Source organism: Chelonia mydas, chromosome 11, assembly GCF_015237465.2.
Source record: "Chelonia mydas isolate rCheMyd1 chromosome 11, rCheMyd1.pri.v2, whole genome shotgun sequence".
Lineage (NCBI taxonomy): Eukaryota > Metazoa > Chordata > Testudines > Cheloniidae > Chelonia > Chelonia mydas.
In genome coordinates, this window is record NC_051251.2 from 38,539,598 (window position 1) to 38,552,986 (window position 13,389).

At 41.4% G+C, this 13,389-nt stretch overlaps 1 protein-coding gene across 4 annotated transcripts in view; it reads left to right on the forward strand.

Annotated features, from left to right (window-relative positions):
• The window catches only part of UBR3 (ubiquitin protein ligase E3 component n-recognin 3), a 212,564-nt gene that overhangs the window by 18,263 nt on the left and 180,912 nt on the right, over window positions 1-13,389 (forward strand). For all 4 annotated transcript variants that reach the window (XM_037912164.2, XM_037912165.2, XM_037912166.2 and 1 more), the window contains exon 2: window positions 9,871-10,010. In XM_037912164.2, coding sequence (XP_037768092.1) covers window positions 9,871-10,010 — 140 coding nt within the window. The remainder of the gene's footprint in view (window positions 1-9,870; window positions 10,011-13,389) is intronic.

A 13,389-nucleotide genomic window follows, 5' to 3' on the forward strand; every position in this document is an offset into this window, starting at 1 on the left:
TCACAGAGCTATGGGGCTTACATGGTATGTTAATTTTTTATCACTTCTTGAATTATTTTTTATAGGGTCGTGAGCCAAAGTTCAGGAAATCTTGAAAAAGAGGCTGATACAAAAGGGGGGGGGGCCTGGTGACAAGACTAACACTATACCTCCAGTCCTAATTTTAGAAGAGGGAAGGCCACCAGGATGATCTTCCTCACACCTGCTTATATTAGCTTCTTGTTAGTAGGCATCGATTTTGAAATTCCCTTACTGCTTGTAAAGGAGGAGATGCTTTATGTCTCTCTTCCATAAGCCTCCTCCTGAGCATTGCTCTTCCAGTCTTTACTTCATGGTCACGGTTCTTTTATAATTCTAATACCTGTACTTTTGCTCCATAGCTTTCTCAATTAGTAGCAGAGTGAAAGGGATTCTGGTCAGTTTTGTGGTTTCCTGGAGAGTCCTGAATAGCAGAAAGGAAACTTATCAGATATGTCAGTTTCATCCCCCTGCTTTTTGAGAAAACTATGAACAACAGCACAGGTACAGGAGTAGGCATTCTCCAGACTCGGAAGTCAACATTGCGTTGGTTCACTCTTGGAAGGTTATCTTTGCATCTGAGGACTAGAAACTTAACTATTTTAAAAATGACAGCTTAAATTCTGCAGAAATTGATGGCTTACTGTACTCTCTTCTCTAGCGTGGACTTGCTGCTTGCCACCAGTGATTGGGCAAAGGGACTTATTCAAGCCTATACAAAGCACAGTTAGTATAGCATCCTAATTTACCAATATAACATCTTCCACTTCTGATGTAAAAAGATGTATCTAGTGCTGAAGAATTAAGAGTAGTTGTCATAAAGTTAAACAGTGAACTGTAAAACATGCAAAGACATTTTGAATAGCTATACAGAGAATGCTTTAGACTAAAGAAAATGGGGGGAAATGCAGTTTACAAGAACTCTCAGGAAGTATTGCGGCAGTTAAGAAATGCAGAAAATGTATGAATTTATTACCTATGTAGGGAAGATGTGCATGAAAAAACCAAATTATGCTGTGTAAAAGCTTTTTGAAATTAAGTGCTTAAGAGAATTTCATAGTTGGCACAACATACAAACTGCTTTTTTAAGCTAGTGCTTAGTTCTTATTTGCAACTTGTCAAATTATTCAATACAAAAAGTACTTTGATTAGTTTCCAGTATAGCATCTTGTTAACAGTGCAATAAACAGAATGGAATATAAATGGAAGTTTATAAGGCTTATTTTTGCATTAAAAGGCAGTCCATTTAAAACATCACGCTATTTTACTTTATTATATGCAACACCTAACGTTACTAAAACTAAGATAAAATAAATGTTTACTCTGTTTTTCTGTTTCATTTACTCTGTGCTCGTGGCTAGTGCAAATTCAGTTTGAGTAGTTTGTTTCCCCCACTTGTTTGTGTGGGTCTTTTATGCAGAACATATAAATAATCCTTATTTATTTAATTTCTGGTAGTGCTCAAAAGCTGTAATCAGGAACAGGGCCCATTGTGCTAGGTGTTGTACAACACACTGGAAAACATGGTGCTGTTCCTAGCATGTTTATAATCTAATTTGAAACAAGTATGTGTGACAAACACTAGGAGGGGAGGGGAAGATGAAGGTAAAATAATAACTAGATTACTTAACTGCATGATTGTATGTCTGGCTTTGTGGAATGAAGTTGAAACTGCAGACAGTGCAGGCTCTGGTGTGAGGAGGGCTGCAGTGATAAGAATGTCCAGGACTTGTGAAGGTGTGCCCTGGCTGTGGCTGCAGCTGCTGCTGTGTGTACTGGGGAGTTTAAAGACTTGTCCCTAGCAGACTAATAGACAGGTTGGCTTACAAGGCTTCATGATGGACCTGTGCTCCCATGGTCCACCTGTGGTGGGGAGAGACTGGACAGGCCCTGCACTTGCCCTAGCTCCCTACTCTATATACTTTTGCTGCTCTGGCACTTAGGGAAACTGGAGTCTTTGAAGCTCCTCCACCAACTGTCCAGAAGAGATTGCAGAGGAAATTGCCTGATTGCGGTGGGGGTGGAGAGGGGATTTGTTGGGACTTTAATATGATTTGTAAAACTACCAGAACTGTGGAGACTTGGGCAGGTGTCCTGCCTGAAATGGCTTTTGACACTTATTTTGAAATTGACAAGGAAAACTCAAAGACAAAAAAGGCAGGGTAATATGAAAGGTTGTGAAATCAAATGATCAAGTCAAAAAATCCTAAAGTTAAGGTTTCTGATGAAATGTTAACATGATCATGTTGATGATACATAGTATCTCTTGTTCCTATTTTATTTTTTAAAGGTGAACTTTCATATACCATTTGCTATTGCATACCATAAACTGTATTAGGTGTGCAACATGGCAGAGGGAATTGCAGGGAAAAATCTCGATATATTGTGATTATAAATCTGAGAAAACATTGTAACTGAGGTTGCCTGGCATTTCCATGGTAAACCTCTGTTTTCGTTAATTGTAACTTTCTCAAAAATTCTTTTAGCAGAAGCTTTACATGCTTGGTCTTAGCTCAAGGATGTTTCCAGAAAAGGTATTTGAAGGCGTAGTGCAAAGATGAACCTCAACAAGTTACTGGTGAAGGGAATAGGGACAGGGAAGGACAACAGTGTTTCCCTTTGTCTTTGGATTTGTAACTCAAAAAACCAAACCAAACCCCCTACCGTCAATTAAATGTCTCCAATTAAATGGGATTTCCACAGCTCTGACTAATGAAATGGCTCTTCCTAACATACTCACATTCTCAAATATGATTATCAGAGAATTTATAGAAGTAAAATATTCACAAAGGAAAAATCATGCAGCATAAGAAATATAAAAGGTAATATATTTTCCTATCTAAAAAGACGTTATTTGTAGTACTAGAGTGTTTTGTAATAATAGAAACTAGACCTGGAAATGACCTATTAGTTAGCTAGTCTCTCAATTTTCCAGTACAGAATTTTACTTTTCAGTGTGTTTTCTGTTGCCTCACTATGGCGGAAGATGCCTAAAAATAAAGGTAAAATATATATTTGTATATATTGTCTACCTTAGAGGCTACTTCTTCTCTAATGCCTTATTACAGCACTTGAGACGACTAGCTGCAGTATTCTTGTCAGGTCCAAACACTGGAACTCTTGGACTAGTGGCAGGTCCAGGATGTGGAATATGCTCCCTTTCCTAGTGTATCGGAATACAGTTTTTATTGTCTTCAGGGTGTTTTGAAATGTTTGACTATTTAGTCAGGCATTTGCTTAACTGATGCTCCAGCCACAGGGCTCTTACAGTAATATTGGAGAATGATTATGGAATAGCCTAGTCTTCTGTTTTCCCAGTGAATCTAGTGTGCATGTAACCCATTGGTGAGTTTCAGAGTAGCAGCCGTGTTAGTCTGTATTCGCAAAAAGAAAAGGAGTACTTGTGGCACCTTAGAGACTAACCAATTTGTTTGAGCATAAGCTTTCATGAGCTACAGCTCACTTCATCGGATGCATTCAGTGGAAAAAACTGAATACATCCAATGAAGTGAGCTGTAGTTCACGAAAGCTTATGCTCAAATAAATTGGTTAGTCTCTAAGGTGCCACAAGTACTCCTTTTCCATTGGTGAGTATTATAGGTCCACCTCTGTGTTAATTAAAAGAAGGTATGAATAGTTGCAGAGCCCTGGCTCTAGCCGTAGAAGCTCGTGCTTTTAGTCTTTAGGTTTCTGGTTCAGTTTACATGGTGTCTGCCAAGGCGCACATTTAAAAAAAAAAAAAAAAGTGATCCCATGACAGGTCAGGAGATCTGTGAATAGTGAATAGGATCAGTATTTCAGGATTTGAAATACCAGATCATGGTAGAACAAGCTTTCTGGAACATGGGTAAGAGAAATGTCTTGCAGTCAGCACTATAAACCCAAAGCCTTCTTTAACTTGTTTTATTTTGAAACCAAGCTCATGTGTTTAATTTGCTTTCTATATTATCTTGGATTAGATCCAGTCTTGGTCCTGATTTTTAAAGATAACAATGGACTGGACTAGATGCAGGCGTGAAAGTAAGTCTAGGGACTTACCGGTACAGGGCTGGGCTTGGGCCGGCTTTGGCCTCCGGAAGGGGAGGGGCCTTGGGCAGAAGGGGCAGGGCTGGGGGAGGTTAGAGCCAGCCCTGGCCCACCCTGTACCGGCAAGTGCCTCCTTCCCTCTCCCCAGGGTAACAGCGGCAGCCGGGGGCTCTGGCAGCGGTTTAAAGGGCCCTGGGTGGTAGCGGTGGCCAGAGCCCTGGGCCCTTTAAATCATCCCCGGAGCCCCACCACCGCTTCCCCAGGGCTCCGTCAGCAGGGCTCTGGGGATGTGGCTCCTGCTGCCACTACCGCCCCGGGCCCTTTAAATTGTCCCCAGAGCTTGCCGGAGCCCTGGGGAAGCGGCGGCAGGGCTCTGGGGACGATTTAAAGGGCCCAGGGCTCGGCCGCTGCTACCGCCCCAGGCCCTTTAAATCGCCGCCCCAGTCCCGCTGCTGCTACCCCATGGCTCCGGCAGCGGGGCTCTGGCAGCAGTTTAAAGGGCCGGGGGCTCCAGCCGCTGCTGGGAGCCACAGGCCCTTTAAATTGCACCTGGGGAAGCTGATCCGCTCCAGTACGGCGGACTGGCTCTTGCCGGTATGCCGTACCGGGGCGTACCAGCTTACTTTCACCTCTGACTAGATGTAACTAAGGACCACTCCTCTCTGGAGCAAGGACCTATTGTGATCTTCACTGTCTGATGTTTTCCTGCTGTTATTTAAGACGTTAATCTTAAATTATAAAGCAGAGTATCAAACACCTGGACTGGGGGCCGGGTCCATCCTGCATTTTATGTTTATGTGCCTATCTGGCATATTCAGACTGCAGAATCTAAGCTTTCTTTTGATAAAAGGGCAAGTTTGTGGTCCTCAGGAGTGCAAAGATAACCTTGAAAACATGAACTGAGTGTAAACTGGTGTGGTGTGGTCTTTGGGCTTGTCTACACTTAAAATGCTGCAGTGGTGCAGTTGCCCTGATGCAGCTCCACCACCATAACGCTTCAGCGAAGACCCTGGGTTCTCAAACTGGGGGTCGTGATCCATCAGGGGATCATTGAGGTTATCATGTGGGCGTTGCGAGCTGTCAGCCTCTACCTCAAACCTCACTTCACCTCTAACATTTATAATAGTGTTAAATATAAAAGTGTGTTTTTTTAATTTATAAGATGGTCACACTCAGAGGCTTGCTGGGTGCAAGGGGTCACCAATACAAAATTTTGAGAACCGCTGGTGAAGACGCTACCTATGCTGACAGGAGAGCTTCTCTCCTTGGTATAGGTAATGGACCTTCCTGAGAGGCGGTAGCTATGTCCCTCCTGTTGACATAGTGCTGTCTGTACTGGGAGTTAGATCAATATAACTGCGTTGTTCAGGGTTGTGGCTTGCTCCTGTAGACCAAGTCTCACTGACAGCTTGAAACAATGGCTCTGAGAAGTGTGATCTCCCCTGCCCCCATTATTCTCTTTGGAGTGGTAACTCTAAAGACTAATGTTTACACTCTAAATGTCAGCATTAGCTGTTTAATTGCTCATCACTTCAGCAGATGGGATGAAGGAAGGGGTAGGAGTAAAACTCAGGAGGTGGAAATTGAGAAGGGAAGGAAATGTGTGTGTGGGGGGGAGGATAGATACAAAGAGAGAAGTGGGAGAGGTTTCAGAATGGTAGCTGTGTTAGTCTGTATCAGCAAAAAAAACTGAGGAGTACTTTGTGGCAACTTAGAGACTAACAAATTTATTTGGGCATAAGCTTTCGTGGGCTAAAATCATCAGATGCATGGAGTGGAAAATACAGTAGGAAGATAGATTTTTTTTATATATATATATACACACACACACACACACACAGAGAACATGAAAAAATGGGTGTTGCCATACCAGCTGTAATGAGACCAATCAATTAAGGTGGGCTATTATTAGCAGGAGGAAAAAAAACCCTTTTGTTGTGATAATTAGGATGACCCATTTCAAACAGTTGACAGGAAGGTGTGAGTGGGAGAGAAAGTGAAGAAAGGAAGAGAGACAAAAGGCAGCATATTTTCCATTAATGCTGAGTGTGACAATAACATAGTTTAGTTACTACTTAATGGCTGTATTTTACTCCTGATCATTGTTCAAAGCTCTTATTGACACTGTGGACTGAGGAGTCCATGAACCACAGATATGGAATAAGAAAAGGAGTACTTGTGGCACCTTAGAGACTAACCAGTTTATTTGAGCATGAGCTTTCGTGAGCTACAGCTCACTTCATCGGATGCATAGCATATCGTGGAAACTGCAGAAGACATTATATACACACAGAGACCATGAAACAAAACTTCCTCCCACCTCACTCCCCCGCTGGCAACAGCTTATCTAAAGTGATCCTCAAGTAGAGCCATTTCCAGCACAAATCCAGGTTTTCTCACCCTTCTCCCCCCCCCCCCACCCCCCCACATACACATACAAACTCACTCTCCTGCTGGCAACAGCCCATTCCCCTTTGAAACCCCTCTTTATAATGCGCATGATAATCAAGGTGGGTCACCTCCAGCACTAATCCAGGTTTTCTCACCCCCCCCACACCCCCCCCCCCCCCTTTTTTTTTTTTTTCCAAAAACCACACACACAAACTCATTCTCCTGCTGGCAACAGCTCAATTTACAATGTGCACAGCAATAATCCAAGTTTAACCAGAACGTCTTGGGGGGGGTTTTGCAGGAAAAAAACAAGGGGAGACAGGCTACCTTGCATAATGACTTAGCCACTCCCAGTCTCATATGGAATGTGTATCTTTCTACAGAATGATTTTGGCACACATGCTGAAAGGCTTGGGGCCTGGTTATCTGGAAAGTAATCCATGTCTGGATCTCCCTCAGTTTAAGAAGAAGGGGAGACTGCTGAGATTATTATTATTATTATTATTATTATTATTTTTTTAATGTAGGGTCCTTCACTGTGGATGGAATTTGCTTTCCTTCTTGATCTTGCAGAGCCTATATTAAAAAAAACAACACCCCCCTTTTCAGATCTGCTATAAATCACATTATTTTGGGGGTGTTTAGGGAGGAGACATGCCTCATATCCTTTAGCTCCAGGTAGATGAGATGTGGGGTAAATTCAATAGGCCTGATTCTTGAGTGGATCTCCCCTTTGGAAAGGCTTCCTAGAAGCAGAGCTATTTCTGGAGAAGGGAAAGAGATGGCAGCATCATAGGGTGGGTTGGAGTTTTTGCTCTACATGCACATTTGCAGGCTTTTAGTTACAAGGATCTTCAGAACACCAGCATGAGATGCTTACCTACAAAAATACATTTGAGGAACATAAAAATGTACAGCTGACTGATTAAAGTGATAAGGATATAAAATATACATTATTCTAAAATAATCACCTTATAATTGCCGGTGTGCCTTTAAATCTTATAAATTTTTTGATTGGCCTTGGAAAAGCCTCATAAAAAGGCTGTAGCTGGGAGAAAAGAGAAACTGTATATCTTAGTGTTCTAAATAAGGTACTGATCCTCCAACCAAAAGGTTACTCGGAGTTCATTTTCTGCCAGTGTGGACCTCCATCTGTAGGCAGCAATACACATGAGTACAGAGTGCATCTGTTCCTAAATTCCTTTTCATTGGCTTTCTGTTTAACTAGACCACAGACACTTCACCTGGTTTGTCTTCCTCCTCTGAGGGCACTTTTGTTCCCAGGGATGAAAAAGCAATAGTTGTAGCTCTCTAAATCAACAGACTATAATTACACTTAAGCAATGCATTATTTGTTCAATGAAAGAGAAAATAAATGAGTAATAGAAAAAGAGAGAACATTTACTCTTGTGAAGGTGCAGCTATTGAAAGCTGGGTTGCTGTGAGCTGGGAAATATTTGTATACTGTCTGAATGCACAGTTGATCCTTGGACTGGACAGCCTCTCTATTTGTGGCCTAAAAGTCTGATACCCGCTTCCTTAGACCTGATTTTTCTTTTTCTAAGTCCCTTCCTGTATTACTGTGTTTCACTATAAGACCTGAATTGGTTCTTTTGAGCCTCTCCTTGAAGAATCTTCTATAGAAAACATAGAGTTTCTTCCTAAAGTGGTGGTATAGCCAATTTCTCAATGAGGGTGTGATTATAGAAAATAACTTGCATATTCAGGCACAGCCATTTGTCAGTGATACATCAATAGATGATGATGATAAACATGAGTAGCTGTTTATTGCTAAGTGACACTGTCAAATCAAATTTACTGTTTCTAAACCATGTATTTTTAGACTCCTCCTCCCATGGTTTTGGCCTTTTTTTTTTTTTTTTTTTCTGGTTTGGGTAAATATCCCAGATGTGTGATTCGAAGACCCTTGGTAACACTAACCTGGCAGAGTGCAAGTGGGCCTGATTCAGTGCCCATTGAGATCAGTGGGAGTTTTTCCATTGACTTCAGTGGACTTTGGATTACACCTGTTGCCTAAGGAATCCTGCAGGCTTGCGGTTCTGTCATCTGCAGGGCTTCCCAACAAGGACAAGAGGAGTGGCTTTTATTAAGCAATATGCATAGTTAAGTTGATGCAGGATCAGCCTATTATTCTTTTGTAGATATCTCTGAATTGCTACACAGTCAAAGATAGGGCCTGATGTGAATCCTTACACTCAAACAAGTTGTTCTGCTGATGTCAGCAAGCCTGCTTCTGTGATTAAAGGTCTGAAGGATTAGTCCTTCTCTTTGGCTGTGTAGAGATTCAGGTATTTCACAGAAGGATTTAAGTGGAGATGTGTAGTTAGATTTCCCCCAGTTAAATTAAATATTGGTAGGAGGTGGGGGACAGACATACTTTAGGATTATTTCCCCCCCCCCCCCCCCAATTAAGCCTGAAAATTCGTGAACTAAAATAACATCAAGACTCAGGGTGTGATCCTGTGCTTTGCCTCTCAGACAGTGAGAGGCCAGGTGGAAAGGTGGGATATGAAGGCTTGAGGCCACCTTTGTGTCCCCTTAATTATGGGGTGCTCTGGGACTCCTGGTGCAACTTAGACAGCCCTGGCTGCCTGTCTAAGTTATGTCAGCCCCATAAGCCTCATGGCTGTCTTCTGTAGTTCCTGTGCCAGGGGAATCCTCCCATGGCTGGACCCAGTGTTTGTGGGGTTCCTGTACATTGGTCCTGTGCATGTTGTAGTGGAGTGACAATCTCCCCCTCCTATTTTACACACACTGAACAAAACATACAAACTTGTAATATCCAGATTTAGCAAAGAGAATAAAATATCGAATTGTTCTCCGTTGAAAAGACTCTGAAAGTTGGTAGGTCCCATGTCTGATTTTAAGATTTTTCTTAACTGTCTGTGATCATAAGTGTGTTTCCCTTTCAAAACAAATGTTTTAATGCTTTCAAAGAGGTGTTTGTGTCAGCTCAGTGCTTACCAATATCCATACAGCAAACCAGTACAGATTAACTGGAGGAAAACATTTCAACTTCTATTTTGGATGGCGGGCATAAACACATTTTAATTATGAGAAATACCATGACAGTGTTCTCTCCCCAGTTCTTTGGAAGATGCTTATAATGTGGAAAATCACCCTATGTTCTGATTAACTTCTGAAAGAATATCTCAACTTTATTTTATGATTTACTGGGGATATGGCAGGGAGGATGTGAACACAATTATATCTTCATCGTAACTAACTTTTGTACAGAATACCTATTCCGTGGTACCCTCTTTTTATGCACGTAAGTGTGCAGATCAGTAAGGGGAATTGAAAATAGTGGTGGCTCAGGGTTTGGTTTTTTTGTTTGTTTTGTTTTTCAGATACGTGTTCTGAACTGTATTGGTACTTGGCTAACTTATTTTTTTTTCCCTGTTTGTCTTATAGGTTTTGTCAGCGCCACCGGATGAAATCAAGTTCAAATGTTCCCTGTGTCCCAAAAGACTTGTTGATGATGTCAGAACTAGTTCTTCCACAATTCATCTTTAGTCTTATTCAGTACTTAAGAGAAGGATATAATGAACCTGGTATGTTTGAATTTGCATGTGGATAGCATGGTTTATGTCGCTGTCTCTTGATTATGATTCTTTGTGAAGATGCTAACTTTAGTCTGTGCTTCTTATACCAATAAAATAAAAGGAGTACTTGTGGCACCTTAGAGAATAACCAATTTATTTGAGCATAAGCTTTCGTGAGCTACAGCTCACTTCATCGGTTGCATCCGATGAAGTGAGCTGTAGCTCACGAAAGCTTATGCTCAAATAAATTGGTTATTCTCTAAGGTGCCACAAATACTCCTTTTCTTTTTGCGAATACAGACTAACACGGCTGTTACTCTGAAACCAATAAAATAAAAACCAGCAGGATCTTATTAAAGGGGAAAAGGCAAAATACCACATTTATTGTGAATACAGAAAGAATCATAGTAAGCAGTTAGTTATAGCCAAAACATTCAATCTCATATTTATTCACACATTCATTCATACGCACACAGGTTCTGCAAGGTTGTTATCATAGTTACCAGCCTTAGAGTTGCTCATGCCAAGCCACGGGCCAAGTGGCCTGGGCATGAGGAGGGAGCAGGGCCTTGTCAGATGCTCATCTGACGCTCCTGGAAGTTGGTTTGCAGAATCAGACCCCAAACTTCTCGCTTTCTAGAGTCCATTTTTTTAGGAATTTCTTCCTATGCCAGTCTATGGGAATTGCTTCATCATGCTGTTGCTGAATCAATCAGCAGATGGCACATTGCTGACGGCTCCATGCTGCCAGATGTTATCTTGTTCTTTGGTTCTCCCATTCTTGAGGCTGTTGGGTAGATTCCAGTCTGCCCTCCGGGGGTCCTCTGGTTATTTCCACTTGACACCTTCTTCAGCCGATGGACACTGGATTCTTAGGCTGGCACCTCCCTGATCATTCAGTTATTATCCACACCAAGCATCCATCCACATACATCCTCTCTCTCTGTTTTAATCACAATTGTTAACAAAGCGAGATGAATACAACAAAAGGGCGGGGAGTCTCTGGGTGCTGTTTCTGTTGTTACAGAGTATTGCTTTGAGTCTCTCTCTGTGTGAGTAGTTGTTGTTACAAAGAATTGCTTTGAGAACAGACTCTGTCTTAGAATGTACTAACACAATTAACAGCTTGCAGGTTTCACACATAGAGGGAGAGAAACAGTACTAAAAACCAAGAGACCTCTTAATTAGTAATACCCTGGAATTTAAACTATGAAAAATCACACTCATTTGTGATTTTAACAGAGAACTTCTTTAATATGATCCAACATGCTGAACCTAGTGAATCCTTTCCTAACCACATGTTGAAAGGATCAGAGCTCTGGTGTGTGTGTGTGTGTGCGCGCGCGCGCAATGAGCCAGTACTTGGTGAGCTCAGTTTAATTTTAGTCACTGCCAAAAAACTTCAGTAATGTGGAGTTAAGTTTGCCTTGCACTGGTTTGTGCCCTTCCTGTAAACAGAGGGTATTGTGTATTTCAGAGCACTTTGACAATTGAAAGCAGCTCACTTTTGGGTAGGCTGTATCTCCTTAATCTTTTGACAGAATTGTGCTAAACTTGCACTATAAAGTCTATGCTGATCCTTGTTGTGGCATATCAGATTTCATAACAGGCTCCCTGTGTTCATGGTGAGAGAGATATGGCAATTTCCTGCAATATCCTTGAAGAATCTTATTGAATTAAGTTTGTGTGTTTGGAGTCCATTGTATTAAATGCAGAGTTTATGTATTATTGTGGGAAGAATTGTATGTAACCTCTTTTTGGGGCCGGGGGGGGGGGAGGGGGAGGGGAAGAGGGAGGAGATGGGCTGTATGAGCCTGGGGAAGTGTTCTGAGCTTCAGAGGACTGTAATTGAACATTATAATTGAATGGGCCAGATAAGAATGGACTTTTGGGACAGTGTCGTGCAGTTTTCTTTGTAATCTCTAGGGGAAAGTGAATGCAAATATCCCACTCTGTGCAAAAATCAAACCTTTTGAAGCTACACCCCAAAGAGAGGGCCACTGTCTGCTGATTACTGTTGGGGTTTCACCAAGACCTCTTTACTTAGTTCCCCAAGAATTCAGCTCGACTCCGAACTCGTCACTCATTTCTTTATTGGCATACAATCAAACTACACTTGAGTTGATCAGTTTCAAGCATAGGGGTGGGTACAGGGCATACCACATATACACAGTTGTACAGCAGACCTCTTCCTTTATATACATTTACACATTGCACTGCATTTACGATACATTGCAATACATATTTTGGGATTGGCTTGGTTACTTTGTAGGAACTAATCCCTGTGCAGCATCCTCTGTCCATGAACCATCCATGTATTACTTACTCTTTACCTCATCTTTATGTTCCTGACTTCTCTGACCCAGGAAACCATTTACAATGGACATCTCCCTTGTCTTAGCTAGTACAGACATTCTGATTCCAACCTGCTGATCCATTTACCTCCCTAATTTTCTCTCTCAAGACATGAGACCTCACTCATGTCCAATTACTCATGTCAAGCCAGGCCTACAATTACCTGTTCCTGGAATCTGAAATCAAAGGCCCAAGCTGTATAAAGGAAAGACTGAACTATTTTTGGTGTTTCTTGTTCTGAGTTAAGGCTGTTATGAACTTGTAACCACAGAAAAACCCTTTTTTAGGGTTTGAAGGACTAACTCCTACCAAAGATCTTGTTAAAATGTAGTGGGAGGGGGTAATCTCTGGTAAACTTACTGGCATGCAGGTTATTTTATTATTTTTTAAAAAAAATTCTGTAATGCTTTCATTTTAAATTGGCTTGCTTATAAAGATCTATGTGTTTTTTGAGTGCTTGCAATTAGTTATTCATAGTCTTTGGAGAGAAAGCAAAGTACAGATGCTGGCCTGTTTAAGCAATCTGGCTTGCTGAGGATATCACAGTTTAGGCAGGGAAGTGTGCAGCCTGGAAAACTCCCAGTCAGGAGAGAGAGAGAGAAAGATGCAGGTCACTTCCCACAAGAGGTGATTCCTGATTAGCTAGGAACCTAAAGTGGGTGCCCTTGGACTCTGGAGGGGGAATACAGGTGCAGTTGCCCTGAACTATGACATGTGGATTTTAAAGCATTTTGAAAAATGCTCTCTTTAACAGAAAGCTCTGTTCAGTCTTAACCATTCTCCATAACACTAATTTTTTTAAAAGTGTAATTAAGGTCTCTTGTAATGCTTACGCACAAGGGGGCAAAATTAAGGTTTCACAAACAATCGTAATATTCTTTTAACATAGCTTTTTGTATGTAGTTTCTTATTTTTTTTTTTTAAAAAAAAAGCAAATTGAAAAACAGAAATTTCATCTTGTGGAGAGATATTGACATACACATGATTCATGCGGTTATAGTTCAGTCAAACATGATTTTCTATTGTATAGAGA